The sequence below is a fragment of the Condylura cristata genome, unplaced genomic scaffold (genome assembly GCF_000260355.1).
Source record: "Condylura cristata isolate star-nosed mole 26May11 unplaced genomic scaffold, ConCri1.0 scaffold00018, whole genome shotgun sequence".
Classification (NCBI taxonomy): Eukaryota; Metazoa; Chordata; class Mammalia; order Eulipotyphla; family Talpidae; genus Condylura; species Condylura cristata.
Window position 1 is genome coordinate 17,811,834 of NW_004567119.1, and position 14,513 is coordinate 17,826,346.

Sequence of the window (14,513 nt, forward strand, 5' to 3'; positions counted from 1 at the left end):
TTTTGGTCATAGAGAATGATGGTTATTATTATGTGATTTAAAAATACTCACATGTTAAACATTCAGGATAAAAAGCCAACAGTGGACTCTGGAGAGGGCGCTGCTGGCGAGTTAGCTGAAGACATCCAGAGACACTGGAAAAGGTGACTGGTTTTGAGCGTCACTTGTATCAATCACAAACACACTTTCTGCCTTCAATTTGTGTGTAGTGATGACACTAAGTTCAAGGTCAGGATTGGTTCAAGGGTCCCGTCTCTATCCTCATATTCCTTATTAAAAACATTTGTTCCAAAACTAATAAAACACAATAGCTTGTATTTTTTCATCCAACACATGTTTACTGAGTGTATACTACTCATCAGTCACTTTTCTAGTTGCTGAACAAGCAGAATTGAGCAAAGAAATAAAGTTCTCACTCTCAGAGTTTAAATTAAAGAAGTATATATATATATATATGTATGTATATATATTTCTCCAGAAGATGATAATAAAGAAAAACAAAGCAGAGTGTAGGTAGGCTCGGTCCTCACTGATAAGGTGGTGCCTAAGTGGAAATTAAAAAAAAAAAAAAATCAATGAAGCCAGTCATGCAGCTATCTGGGAAATGAAATGAACATTCTGTGCAGCAGGAGCATGGAGAACAAATGTCTTGAAGTCAAAGTGCATGTTTGAGGAATAGCAAGAGGTCACTGTGTCTGGATCTGAGTACTAAAAGGAAAAGTGATAAGAAATACAATTAGAGAGATAGTGTTCAGCCAGATTAGGGTCCTTGGCCAAGGTAAGGATTTATGTTTTACTCTGAATGTTACAGGAAACCATCAGAATGTTAAAGCAGAAGCAAGACACTATCCGACATATTTAAAAGGGATCACTTTGGTTGTATGAAATAGCCACTTAAAGGGATATGCATGATTGGTCCTATCATGTCACCATTTCATTTCTCAGTTCATTCCCTGCAGAAATCTGATGGGTCAGGCAAGAGAACAGAATAAGTAGCTGCGCGATTTACAGCTTCTTTGCTACACGTGGAATCATGAGCAGAACTCATGAGCAGAACAACGTAGTATCAGGCAAATTGTGTGAAGTTATTGATCTACTCAGCATTCATCATAGAGAGGAACTAAAGCAATCTGCTTTCATCTGGCATGGCCATCCCTATACATTCCTGGTCCCAGAGATAAGTCACACTCCATACTGTAGAACACAATTGCCTGCCACTTGTCAAATATTGTATTTATACAATCGATATAAAAATTACATTGATTTTATGATAATCAGATCCATGAACAGGACAGGCCAATAATTTGAATCCCTTATTAGAAAAATAAGAACATATTAATATGTTCCAGCAAATAGGAGAAAATGCCTTATAAGCATTTGGAGATGGCCAAATCAGCAACATTTTTAGAGGCTGTATTGGATATGTTGACATATTTTCTTCAGAACTAAAGACACATTTTACATCTTAGCCTAATGCTAGGAAAGACCTAGAGTGCTTGGTAGGATGTCAGAAATAGCAAAAATCACACTTTGGAATAACGTTCTCACCTTTTATCAGTGACTCAGAAGGCTACCAGCATTGAGTGGGGCCTAAAGTGAGAGAAGGTTCTACAGCAGTTGCAATAAAATCTGTCTTGGTGACAGCACCTCAGTAAGTAGCAAATACTTTTAGAATTACCATGCTAAGAATGCAATGCAGGCCCTTCCTGGTGGTGCACAGCACTAAGAAGCGTAAGGCACTTCTGCATGAGTTCGATCCCTGCCTGCCCTGGAGGAGCTCCACATGGTACAAAAGACCTCTCCTGACCCGCCTGCTGCTCCCCTCAGCAGTGTACTTCGTCGATCTGCCAGTTCTGCTCCCCACTCTGCTTCTGGTGAATCCTCTCACCCTCCACATCTCTGGCCTGTACCCCAGTTCTGTATGAACAAATAAATAAATCTTAAAAAAAAATGCAATGCATATTCTCTATCAAGCCCCAAAGGGAGAAATCCTAGTATTCTGGAAAAGGGCTGTGCTGTTGCAGCAGAAACACCTGCTGCCCTGTTCCTTAGCCCTAAAATGACAAAAAGGCCTGAGCATGCCTATCAGCTGGCTATACCCAGGGAACTTTCTCTCAGGAGCCTGATAACATAAGTTACATTGTCTAGCAGGCAGAGCAACAATTCACTGATGATGGGACTTCCCATCCTGAGGAGGCAGGATTGTGGCCACGGCACGAGTAGGCAAGAGATGTTTTAAAATTGGGGGATCCATTACAACTGAGATGGATAAAGGCACAAAATGATGTAAAAATAAACTATTATATTATTTAAAAAAATATATAAATGATATCTTGAAATGAAAATAAAACGCATCATGATAATCAGCGGTCAGATCAGAGATTCACCAGAAAGCCACTGACCTACCAGAAGTGATTGTGGAAATTGAGGGGCATTTGGAATGAGTGGGAGAAGATGATGCATGAGTTACAGTTTGGCAGTTGTAAGTAAAGGCAAGAGCTCACTCTACTAATACATGTTTTTTAATTTTTTCCTCAGAAAGTGTGACCATTTATTACATATAATTATCCATAATATGATGGAATGTGTTCACACAGATATGAATGGCTCATACCTGAATTTCACATAAAACAGAGCCAAGATCCAGTCTGGCTGTTTCTCTGTTAGCATATACTTCCTTCAGCTTCTGGGTACTTTTGTTTCTCACATCCTGAAACTGTGATTATTTTTGGAAAACTGTCTTTTGGCTTCTTAAATAGCTTTATCTGCACAGAAAGAGATTCAGAGAGCCTAGAGAGCCCCTCTTTCCAAGTGACCATGAGCCAGCACAGAGATAGTATGTCAGGCATCAAGCACATTTTATATGGCAGAGTCTCCTTTGAAGGTAGGGGAACTTTTCTTGACTTCCTTCTCTTCTAGAGACTGTTTCTTCTACATTCTTCAATGGTTTCTCTGGGAACACCCCTTTGCAAAAAATTCCCATCTTAGGATCCGCATTTGGGTACTCTGACCAAGCAGATTCTGTTTATGCGGATGGAAGTCGGGAAGGGATAATTGAGTCTAGAGTTATGGCAGAAAACTGGACCAGAAATAGCAATCTGAAAGTTGTTGGACTATTGATTGTCAATAAAATCATGAATCTAGATGAGATCACCTAAAAAGTGAGTGCTGATATAGAAAAAGTGTCAGAAAATCAGGCTTCCTCTTCCATCACCACCTTTACTCAATCAACTAAATTTATACTGATTTACTCAGGTTTTGTCTCAAATCTGACTCTGACTTAGGCTCTACGAACATCCTTAAATTATTCCACCTAATTTCTAGTTGCTTCCTAACTATACACCACATTTTACTTATCAGTGTATCAAACTTACCCTCTAAAGATATATAGTCAGAAGGTATGGCTGATTTATAGGTCCCTTGTATAAGAAAAACGTATCTCAAAAAAATCAGAACATTAAACACCTGTTCAGAGATGCAAATACTTGGCTCAGGTTCAGCTAAAAGAATTACCAACATATTTCACATCTGGGAAGACTTTCACCTTGACCTTGCTTAAAGGCAATGGAGATGTGGTGATTTGCAGAAGTAAATTAAAGTATGTATTTGATCAGAAGAAAATGCCTATTTAAAATGTTATGGCTCATATAATGCCTTATATATAGTACATCATTAAAAACAGTTTACTGAATAAATTATCTTGACTATACATGCTTCTTCATTTGTTGCTGAAAAAACTAGGGCATAGACAGAGAAGGCTTTCAGAAAAAGGCTTTTTATACACCTTAACATTTTTATACATCTTAACCTTGAGATTATACATAATATTTGTAGTTAAAGACAAACTGAAGAATTTAGATCACTCCTTGTCCAGTAAATGAAGCCCAGAGATTATAATATGAAAGGATGGGAATTAACTGAAAAGCCATTTTGTTAATGTAGTGATTTTCTAAATTCTTTTCATAAGTGATTAGACTTGTGAGATGCTTCCTACACAGTCCAAAAAACACGAAGTGTTTTATTTAAAAGAAAATTTTAGGTGTTGATTTGAATTAAAAGTACAGGTTTTCTTTCCATTTGACAGTTTTTTTTTTAAGTTTTTCTTGTGAAATACATAATATACTATTTCTAGCTGAATGGAACGATCCTTCACATTAGAAAAAAAATTTAAAAGAAGAACAAATTTGACTAATTTCACATCTTGAGGTACCTATTTGTGAGCCATGTATGTATTAAATAGCAGCAGAAAGCACTAATATCAAAAGCATATTTTCAGAAAAATGTTAATAATGGATACATGAATGCTGCTGGATTTACACTGGAGATATTTTGGTAATATCACCTATATTGTTCTAAACCTATATTGTTTCTTTGTAGTTTTGGGATCAATTTAATATCCCCAAGGTATAATAATTTTATTAGAATAAGAAAAGAAAAAGTAATTCACACACCCAATATATTTATTAAAAATATTAGAAATATAATGTAACAAAAAAGCTGAAATAACCACAAAACAAACTACAATTGAATAATATATATTACAAAGACCAGAAGTAAAAACTAAGATTTTTTTTACCAAAATCAAAACATCTTTAATTCAAATGTAATTACTTCTCATGGATAATTTTCAACAACTATGTGTGTTATCATTTTTCCTCAAATTTTAATCGTTTGTCAGCTGTTTATTTACTGTACAACTGGGGGAGTATATTTTGATACTTTCATATATACACTTGCTCCATTCACTTGACCAAAACTGTTCCCCCTTTCTGTACTCTTGCTTCTCCATCTTCCCGACTACCTCCCCTTGCATGCTGACAACCAGGATGCTTACACCTGGATTGTATCATTAACAGTTCAGGATCTGTTCTTTATTCTATGCTTGGATATTTCCTGTTTATTACATTAAGGTCACATTATAAGGTTTAAGATGGAGTAGGAAAAATACTAATGTTCAATTTAATATACAAATTATCCAATTATGTTTAAAAAATTTCAGTGTGTTCAAAATCCAAGTCAGATGACATTCATCTGCTCAGACTATTCAAAACCTTGTATCAATGGACCTTAAATATAATTTTATGTGACTTTCTCCTTATAATCCATGATTTCTGGAATCCAGTGCTTTGTACTTATAGCTTTTTCCACCTACTTTCCTGGCTGCTGATTAAGACAGACCCATTCTTCAATTCCCAGTCTACATGCCACTTTTCCAAGAAATTTAATCTGAAACTATCCTGTCCTAACTGAAAGGAAGTGATCATCTCTGTACTCCCACAGCCTCTGTCTATACTTCTTTTTGGTTACTACACCATGGGTTCATGGCACAATCAAGGAGATGAGTGTCAGGTCTGGAGCCCCAGAGAGAAAGGGTATTATTGGGCAATAAATGTGAATCAACCTTCCATCCTACTTCCAGTCTCAGTAAGGGGCTGGGCATCTTCAGGTCCCTCTGCTACCATCTGACTCAGCAACAGCAAAATTAGCAATTGGAATAGATAGAAGTCAGTAAAAGCCAAAAAAGTAAAAAAAAAAAAAAGGAAAGAGAGAAAAAAAAAGACAACGGTGCCATCTACTGGAAAAGTAACTTTCTAAGCTACTACTATCAAAAAATGGAACTCTAAGGGAGCAAAATGTGCACACAGCAAAATCTAGCATATGGAACCTTGAGAACTGAAAAATACAACATCACAAGAATAGAAGATTGGAAAAATTCCAAAATTTGGAGAAGGAACTAAATATGCAAATTCATGAAAAAAAAAAGAGAGAGAGAGAGAGAGAAAACACCTGGTTACCTAAACACAATGAGAGCTGCACAGAGACACATAGCAGTGAAACTACCAAGAATTAAAAACCACAAATATTGAAGGCAACAGGGAAAAAAGCAGGTAGCTTCTATCGGTACTGTAATCTGACTTACTTTAAACTTCCCTAAGGAACCCTACAAGCAGGCAGAGAATGGTATGACATATTCAACATATTCAAAGATTAAAACTAGGAAGTTTTAAGAACACTATATCCTATAATGCCCTCTTTCAGATATGAAAGAGAAAAAAAGAACCTTGCAAATAAACAGAAGCTGAGAATTTGCAAACACTAGATCTCCTCTACAAGATGTGTTAAGAGGGGGGCACTTATATTTAAATTGAAGAGAAAAAGTTCCACAAGGAACAGAACCAGAAAACCAGCAGCAAATACTTCTCTATCAATACTCATCTTAGTCACTCTAGAATCCATGTTCTTAAATATCCTACTATGCTGATTACCATACCCTTGAAAAAAAACCCTTCTTTTTTGACATAAAAATTATTTTGATAAAATTAGAGGAAGAACATCCTTGTGCTACTTTAATGTATACTTCTCCACCACTTTAAAAGTTAAAGGACCTAAATATTGCTACATTTTGCCATTTCATACTTGACATGTTCAGAATAAAGAGTTTATCTCTTAGTAATTCATGAAAAGTTGTGAAGACTCAACCATATATTTAGCCTTTGGGACCATCATTCTGCACAGAAATAAAAGGAAAGCTATATTGTTTTAAATAAAATGAATTTATGCACACTGAAATCTTTCTATCCCTATGGGTGTTTGATAGTTGAGCTTTTGCCACTGTAAAATTAAAGGAGCTATTTAAAAAGAGAGCTTTTTATTTCTTTCCAAATAGAATGAATTTTTTCATTGTCTCCCACACAGACACGCAGCTAATACACATCAGAGCTTAGAGGAAAGACTCAGAGAGAGGAAACTATTCCTGACTTTCTTACTTTTAAAAGAATAACTTAGAAGGCTAAAAGTTATAAACAAGATATGTTCCATCAAGCTCTAGCAGCAGCTTGGAAATGCAGATGCAACTTCAACCCTGGTTCATGAAACAGTATTTGGTGTGATAACAGAGTGTTCTAGTCTATTTTTAAGTTTCTTTCTAGATCAATATTAACATTCAAATTCAGAAAGATGCTGATGTTCCATAGCTGCAGGCAAGACTTCATGATGAGACTAAGATAACAGACAATGGTAAGGTATGACGTTCATTTACAAACATTTCACAAAACCTTCAGGTGACTGGATCATTGCAGTCAGGTCACAAAGGGGGCAATTGTGCCTCAGGGAGGTTATGTGAATGTCTGAGTCACATAAGTAAGAAGTGACAGAGCAGAAACTACACTCAGATCCTCTCTCCCAGAGTTAGAACTTTTAACCACGTGGCCATATTGCCTCTCCAGGATCTCTGAGGGGATGCAGGCTTGAATGAAATTAGGAATGTTTAGGACCAGTACTGAGTTACAACCTCTAGAGGTCTCTTGCATCTTTGTCTGCCTTACAAACAGATGCATTGATGGCTTCTGCTCTGGATTATCTTTTTAAAGTATATTGGTATAGATGATTACATTGCCAACATGAGAATATATCTCCCTGGTGGTGCAACAGGTTAAAGCACCACATTATGAAGCTCTCCAAAGCCACTGCAGCATGAGTTCGATCCCTGGCCAGGGAGCTGAGCCACATGGCGTGGCAGACCTCTCCTGACCTGCCTGCTGCTCCCCTCAGCAGTCTGCCTGTTCTGCTCCCACTCTGTCTCTGGTGAATACTGCACTTCTGGCCTGTACCCCAGTTCTGTAAGCATAAATAAATGTCTTAAAAAAAAAAAAAAGGATATATCTCCCTAAAAAGCAATGGGCAGCCATGTTTATTATTAAAATACAAGGGTTCCTTATGCTTAGAACACCGGTCCTGAAACCAGCTCAGTGTATTTATAAGAGTTTCTGGACATCTTAGCATTGTCTTCTAAGAACTGACCTCAGGAAACCAGTATTTAACAAAGTACTGCTACCCAGACTATTGCTCATTTTCAGTAAGTAATTAAATTTGTTGTTTCTGAAAACATAACAAAAAATTCCCTCAATTGGAAGTGAATCTAGGTTCTGTAGCACCCAAAATTTGCCACTATTTCAGGAAAATAATATAAAATAACATGAAATTAAGTTCAGGACTGTGGAAGACTGCTGGCAAGTGGGAGGTCCTATGATGGAAGTTCTATTAGTGGGAAATCCATCTTTGTCTGAGTTATATTTTTGGAAGACATAATTTACACTTTGACAAATGATTCTAAATGACTTTTCACTCCTCAGACAACAAACCTAAATGTTAAACAGTGCCTCATTTTAGAGAGTAGCTATTAATTTTTGCTTTTAGGCAAAATAAAAATCTAGCATATCTCTTCTATACCATAACCATTTCAACACCCAAGTGGTGCTCACATGGATTCTTTTGTAGGAACATTCCTGGAAAAAAATCTATTGAATCTATAATATAAATATGATAAATCTGAAGTCTTAAATTGATTACTAAAACCTATACAGGTGACAGAAATAGCCATTTTAGTAACATCAAGTTGGAGCTCTTGAAAAATAGAGTTGATGGAAATTGAGGCATGAATAGTGATAGTTTCAACTCCTGAGTATGTGACAATTATTTGCCCTTGAAAGAGGAAAAAACATATTGTATGACACTCTAAAGAAGGAAAATTATGACATACAGCATTGGAAAGGAAAAAAACTTGCTTAGTTGATTTTGTGTGTAAAATCCTGTTCTTTTATCATATTAAAAGCTTAAAATGGTTACCGTTAATAAATAATATTTAGGTATTGTTCATAGATAACAATTATAGGTTAAATATTATAAAATATTTAATTATATGGAAATCAATAAACAACTTAAACATGAATAAATATAGTTCACCTACTTTTGAAATATTACTTGATCGACTTGCAGACCGGCCTGGGGATTTGTCATTCTGAAAAATACAATTAGAGACACTGGTTAGATCAATAGCAAATCTTTACTACTGAGAGAAGAAAGCACAGAATGGACCAACATATAAATATTCTCTATATTATTATCACCAGACTACACGTTGCTTAGTCAGGATAACTTTATCTTACCAATTATGTGTCTCTAGAGTAGATCAGTGTCCTTCTGAAAATGTTTCAATTAACATCAAGGTTTATATCAAAGTAGGTTTTTATCAGTATATTCCTACAAAATATTTATTTCTTTACAAAAATTTAGGCAATGCCTTTGAAATAAAATTAGAAAATGGAAATAAAATCAATTTTTGCCCTTTTTGCTTTTGCTATCAGGGAATTCTGAGTAACTGTTGGTTCTCTGTCGGTCCATACTGTATACCAGGTATATGGTATATATGGTTAACTTGTATTTCCCTACAATGTATTTATAGATATTTACTATTATTTTACTTTTTTAAAAAAAATTGTAGGTTTATATTTATGCATACAGAACTGGAGTACAGGCCAGAGTTGCAGAGGTGATGTGAGGATTCACCAGAGATAGATTGGGAGTAGAACAGGCTGACTGACAAGTGCACTGCTGAGGGGAGCAGCGGGCAGGTCAGGAGAGGTCTGCCGTGCCATGTGGGTCACTTCCGGGTCCAGGGATCAAACTCATGCTGAAATGACTTTAGCTTCTTAGTGCTGTGCTTTAACCCACTGGGCCACCAGGGAGGGCTCCCATTATTTTACTTGTAAGAAAAAATTTAAGATACTTTTAAAAATGAAACTTATTTTTAAAATAAAAAATACTTTATGGCCCTCCCTGGTGGCGCAGCAGGTTAAAGCACAGCACTAAGAAGCTAAAGCCACTTCAGCATGAGTTCAATCCCTGCCTGCCCTGGAGGTGAACCACATGGCGTGGCAGACCTCTCCTGGCCTGCCTGCTGCTCCTCTCGGCAGTGGACTTCGTTGTTCTGCTCCCTGCTCTGTCTCTGGTAAGCCTCTCACCGCCCCTGCACCTCTGGCCTGTACCGCAGTTCTGCATGCATAAATAAACAAATCTTAAAAAAAAATAAAATAAAAAATACTTTATATCCTTGGTTCTTGCTTTTTAATGAATTTCCAATTTAATATAAACGAAAAGTGCAAAAAGTTTTTGAATAGATAACTTTTTAAAAAGTCATACAATTTTTGGGCCCTCCTGGTGGCACAGCGGGTTAAGGCACAGCACTGAGAATCTAAAGCCGCTTGCTTCCACATGAGCATGAGTTCGATTCCCGCCTGCCCCGGGGGTGACCACATGGTGTGGCAGACCTCTCCTGACCCACCCTCTGCTCCCCTTAGCAGTGTACTTCGTTCTGTTCCCCACTCTGTCTCTGGTGAAGCCTCTCACCGCCCCTGAGCCTCTGGCCTGTACCCCAGTTCTGTATGCACAACATAATTCTTAAAAAAAAAAAAAAAAGTCATACAATTTTTAAGTTGAAAAGGCCCTTAACAAGTTGTACCCCAACTTCTGAAGGTAAGAGGCATCTGTCCTGACAATTAGAGTTGTTGCTATGTCAGGGCCAGGCTGAGGCTGCGTCCATCTACTTGTCATCACCTGCTGGTGATGGTCAGTGGTGGACCACTGACCTGGAGGTCTGAATACATGCACATCATGGACTTAACATGTAGCAAGAGATCACAATGCCCTTCTACCTCTGAAGAAAAAATGTTGGATGCATCTGACTTGGAAATAAAGTTTGCGAAGGATGTGAAATAATTTCACAAACAGACATGCCTCAGCATTATCTACCTGAGCATCTGGACTTAGCACCAAATTGGACCTGAATATTCACTGTGAATCTTGACTGAGATCATTTTTTGAGGACTAAGCTATTAGGACAACCTGTGCATTTAAAATTGCCCTATGATGATGGCTTGAGACAGTCTTAGAAACACAGTGGTGGCAGGACATGTCGCCTGTGTTATTGTGCAGAAACAGCAGCTGCATCCACGGCAAACTGTCACTGTGTCATGCACAGGCTGGCAGAGATTTCAGTTGAACAATACTTTTTCCTTTACATGTGACATCTATCTAGCATAACCACTGATGTCACTGTGGAGTGTGTTATTACAGAACGAGATGAGTCACAACGAGATGATTGGTTACACCTCATAACAGTCCTGAGATCCAGCTGGAGATGAATGTAGAGCCTCCCCACAGACATTTTTCCTTGATTAGCTTCCTCTGGTGATGGAGAGGGGCACTTCTCTACTGACATCTCAACTCTACTTCTAGAGACCAGAAAGCAAAATCGATCCATCTTTCCTTCTCAGTGAGATTCAGGATTTTGACACATTACTGTATAGAATAGAGGTAAATAAGCCACGTGATATAATCAGTTTTGCAAGGCATTTTGCTGTAGTGGTTGTTTTGTTATGTTCTCTATATTTGTGTTGTATTTGAGAGCATTATTAAAGAACGAGTTGAAAGACGCTGCAGTAAGAAATACAACAGGAAATTCAATTTGGCACCAGGTTACTTAATCTTTCAAACCAACTAGGAATTTGTGCTTTTATATAAAACAAGGAGGGTCAGTTTTCTTCCACACTTGGGAGTTCACTACAGGGTTATAATAAACAGATAATTCCCATATGCTTTACCCACATTCCCCAATCTAATGGAGAGGAAGCATATTCCTGATGATTTAGAATGTCAAGATAACTTTTAACTTGAAATCCACTGGCTTATATTTTCTTTCCCAAAAAGGTCAGATACTGAAAGATATAAATGAGCTTAGGCATAGGTTAACATTTCTGCCATGGCTGTGTTCTCTAAGGTATCTATTCAAATTAACACATGGGAGCAGATTGGTCCACCCCACTGCTGTGTTGTCAGAGATGCAGATTAAGAGATTGATTTGTGGGCCTCCCTGGTGGCACAAGGGGTTAAGTCTCAGCACTATGAAGCTATCACCAGCCACCACCGTAGCACCATCCCCCGCCATGGAGCTGACCCACATGCCTCAGAATATCTCTCCTGCTGCTCCCCTCAACAGTGTACTTATCCATAAATTCACCTGCTCTGTTCTCCACTCTGTCTCTGGTGAATCCTCTCACCCCAACCCCCACACCTGGGCCTACTCCCCAGGATTTGTATGCATAAGTAAATAAATATCTTTAAAAAATGACATTGATCTGTTACTACCCACTACTACCCACACTATCCTTTTTTTTTCTTTTGTCATTTTATTGTTTTTGTTTTTTTTATTACAAAGTTTATTTTTACATCATTTTGCACATTTTTTTTTCCATCTCGATTGTAATCCCTGGGGGTTTCCCATCACCAAATCACCCCTGTGCCACCACCATAGTCCCATGCATTTCCCTCCCTTCCCCCACCCCCCCCCATTTTTGATCCCATTCCCCACTCCACCCCCACAGAATGTCTCTGGTATATGGTTGTTCATTATTTTTGTTATTTTCTCGCCTGGTCCATTATACTCCTGCTATGAGTGAAACCATCGGGTATTTTTCTTTCTCTTTCTGGCTTATCTCACTAAGCATGATCTTTTCCAGCTCCATCCAAGTTGCTGCAAAAGACATGTGTTTCTCTTTTTTGGTTGCTGAGTAATATTCCATTGTATATATGTACCACATCTTTCTAATCCAGTCATCTACTTTTGGGCATTTGGGCTGCTTCCATGTTTTTCCAATTGTAAATACAGCAGCAATAAACATGGGGGTACAAGTATCTTTTTCAATCAGTGTTTTTGTGTCTTTTGGGTAGATACCTAGGAGTGGGATTGCTGGGTCGTAGGGAAGCTCCATGTTTAGCAGTTTGAGGAACCTCCAGACAGTTTTCCATAGTGGTTGTACTAGTTTGCATTCGCACCAGCAGTGCAGGAGAGTTCCTTTTTCTCCACATCCTCGCCAACAATTTGTTGCTAGTTGTTTGAAGATGTGCCATTCTCACTGGGGTGAGGTGGTATCTCATTGTGGTTTTAATTTGCATCTCCCTTATTACGAGTGATGTTGAACATTTTTTCATATGCCTGTTGGCCATCTGCATTTCCTCTTTGGAGAAGTGTCTTTTTAGCTCTACTGCCCACTTTTTGATGGGACTACCCACACTATCCTTAGTAGTAAAATATTACTTGGCATCCCAGGACTTCAATTTCCTCACTAAGAAATGGGCAGACTTCTTTGAAGATTGTTGTATGGATCACATGAGTTACGAATGAAAGCATATCATAAACTGCAAGGTTATAATATTTCCATCATTCACAAGCAGAGGAAGCCAAAAGAGCTTCCTCAAAAATCACGATGACCATCACAGGTTACTAAACTCAGATTTTCAAATAAACCTTGATTTCTCTATCTTACAATTCCACCTATTATGAAGTTGATTCTAACGTAGACAATTTAAGAATGAAAATCAAATTTTTATCCACTCAGAGGGATTAAGACAGTTTGCTCTACTCTGTTTTTGGAGCAAAGCACTGGAAGTACTTTTTCTTTTGGAAAACTTTCAAAGCAATCTGCCCAATTTGCTACTAATTAATTGTGTGGCTTGTCCCATTACTATTGCAATGACATATTCTTCTTTGTAGATTAATCAAATATGGTTGCCATACCTCATTATGATCAGTTTGAATTCTTTACCTTAGATGAAATAGAAGTTGTCTCAGAATATTACATAACTTATTGGTGTCCAAATAACAGTGACCTTGTAAGTTAATAAAAGTTGGAACCAACAAAAGCTGCAGCCAAGTCTGCATAAAAAATATGAGATCACCCCAGTCACGAGAGATATCAGTAGATTGCTTTCAGTCTACAGGAAGGGACAGTTGTAGTTTCACAAGTGCTTTTTTTTTTACATTTTTGAGAAGTTTCTAATTTTTGGTTTGATGTGATTGTATCCTATATTATTCATTATGGGCTTTGATTAATACTAACATAATAATAATAATTGTTCAAACTTGATCTTACTAAACATGGTTGACTTTTTATAACCAGCAAGAAAAAGATTACCAAATAAGAAGAACATTACTTAATTATTTCCAGATATATTGAATGTCATAATATGGTTATGATGATGATTGTATGGTGACTGTGATGATTGTATCATTGTTTCTATATTGAAAATTTTTGTCCTGGTATCAGCTGTTCTCATCTGTCGGTAAAGACTCTGTCCTTTGTCCTTTGTTGTTGTCTCATGCTATTCCTATTTTTCTGATTCTGTATTTTCTTGTTATCTTGCTCAGGTTCTAGGTACTTTTTTTGTTGTTGTTGTTGTTGAAGAAATCCTTTTTGGGCGGCTCTTGTAGTCATACATGTATTAACTTTTCTTTGTTTAGGAAAACCTTCATTTTCATCATTATTTGAATAATTTTGCGCGGTAGGATATTTTTGGCTGGTGGTTTTTATCATTAGTATTGTGAATGTGTCATCCTGCTCTGTTGCTTTGTAGAGTTTCTGTGGAACTAGTGACACCCTGATTGGGGTACCTTTGTATATGATATGTTTGTTCCTCCTGGCATTCTTTAATAGTTTTGATAATTTAACAAGGATGTATCTTTTTACATTTAGAAACTTTGTTCCTGTTACTTTTTCCCTGAGATCACAAACCTACCTTTCTGTGTTTACTTAAGATTCTCAACTTCACTGGGTTTCCTTGTGATAAGTCCAAATTCTTTGTTCAATCTTCTAATTCTGGTGCATGGAGTTTGGTGTTTG

At 37.3% G+C, this 14,513-nt stretch overlaps 1 protein-coding gene across 1 annotated transcript in view; it reads right to left on the reverse strand.

Moving 5' to 3' along the window:
* MARCH1 (membrane-associated ring finger (C3HC4) 1, E3 ubiquitin protein ligase) overlaps positions 1 to 14,513 on the reverse strand; it is a 205,906-nt gene that overhangs the window by 123,866 nt on the left and 67,527 nt on the right. The window contains exon 2 of the mRNA XM_004685373.2: positions 8,747 to 8,797. Within this exon, the coding sequence (XP_004685430.1) occupies positions 8,747 to 8,797 (51 nt within the window). The remainder of the gene's footprint in view (positions 1 to 8,746; positions 8,798 to 14,513) is intronic.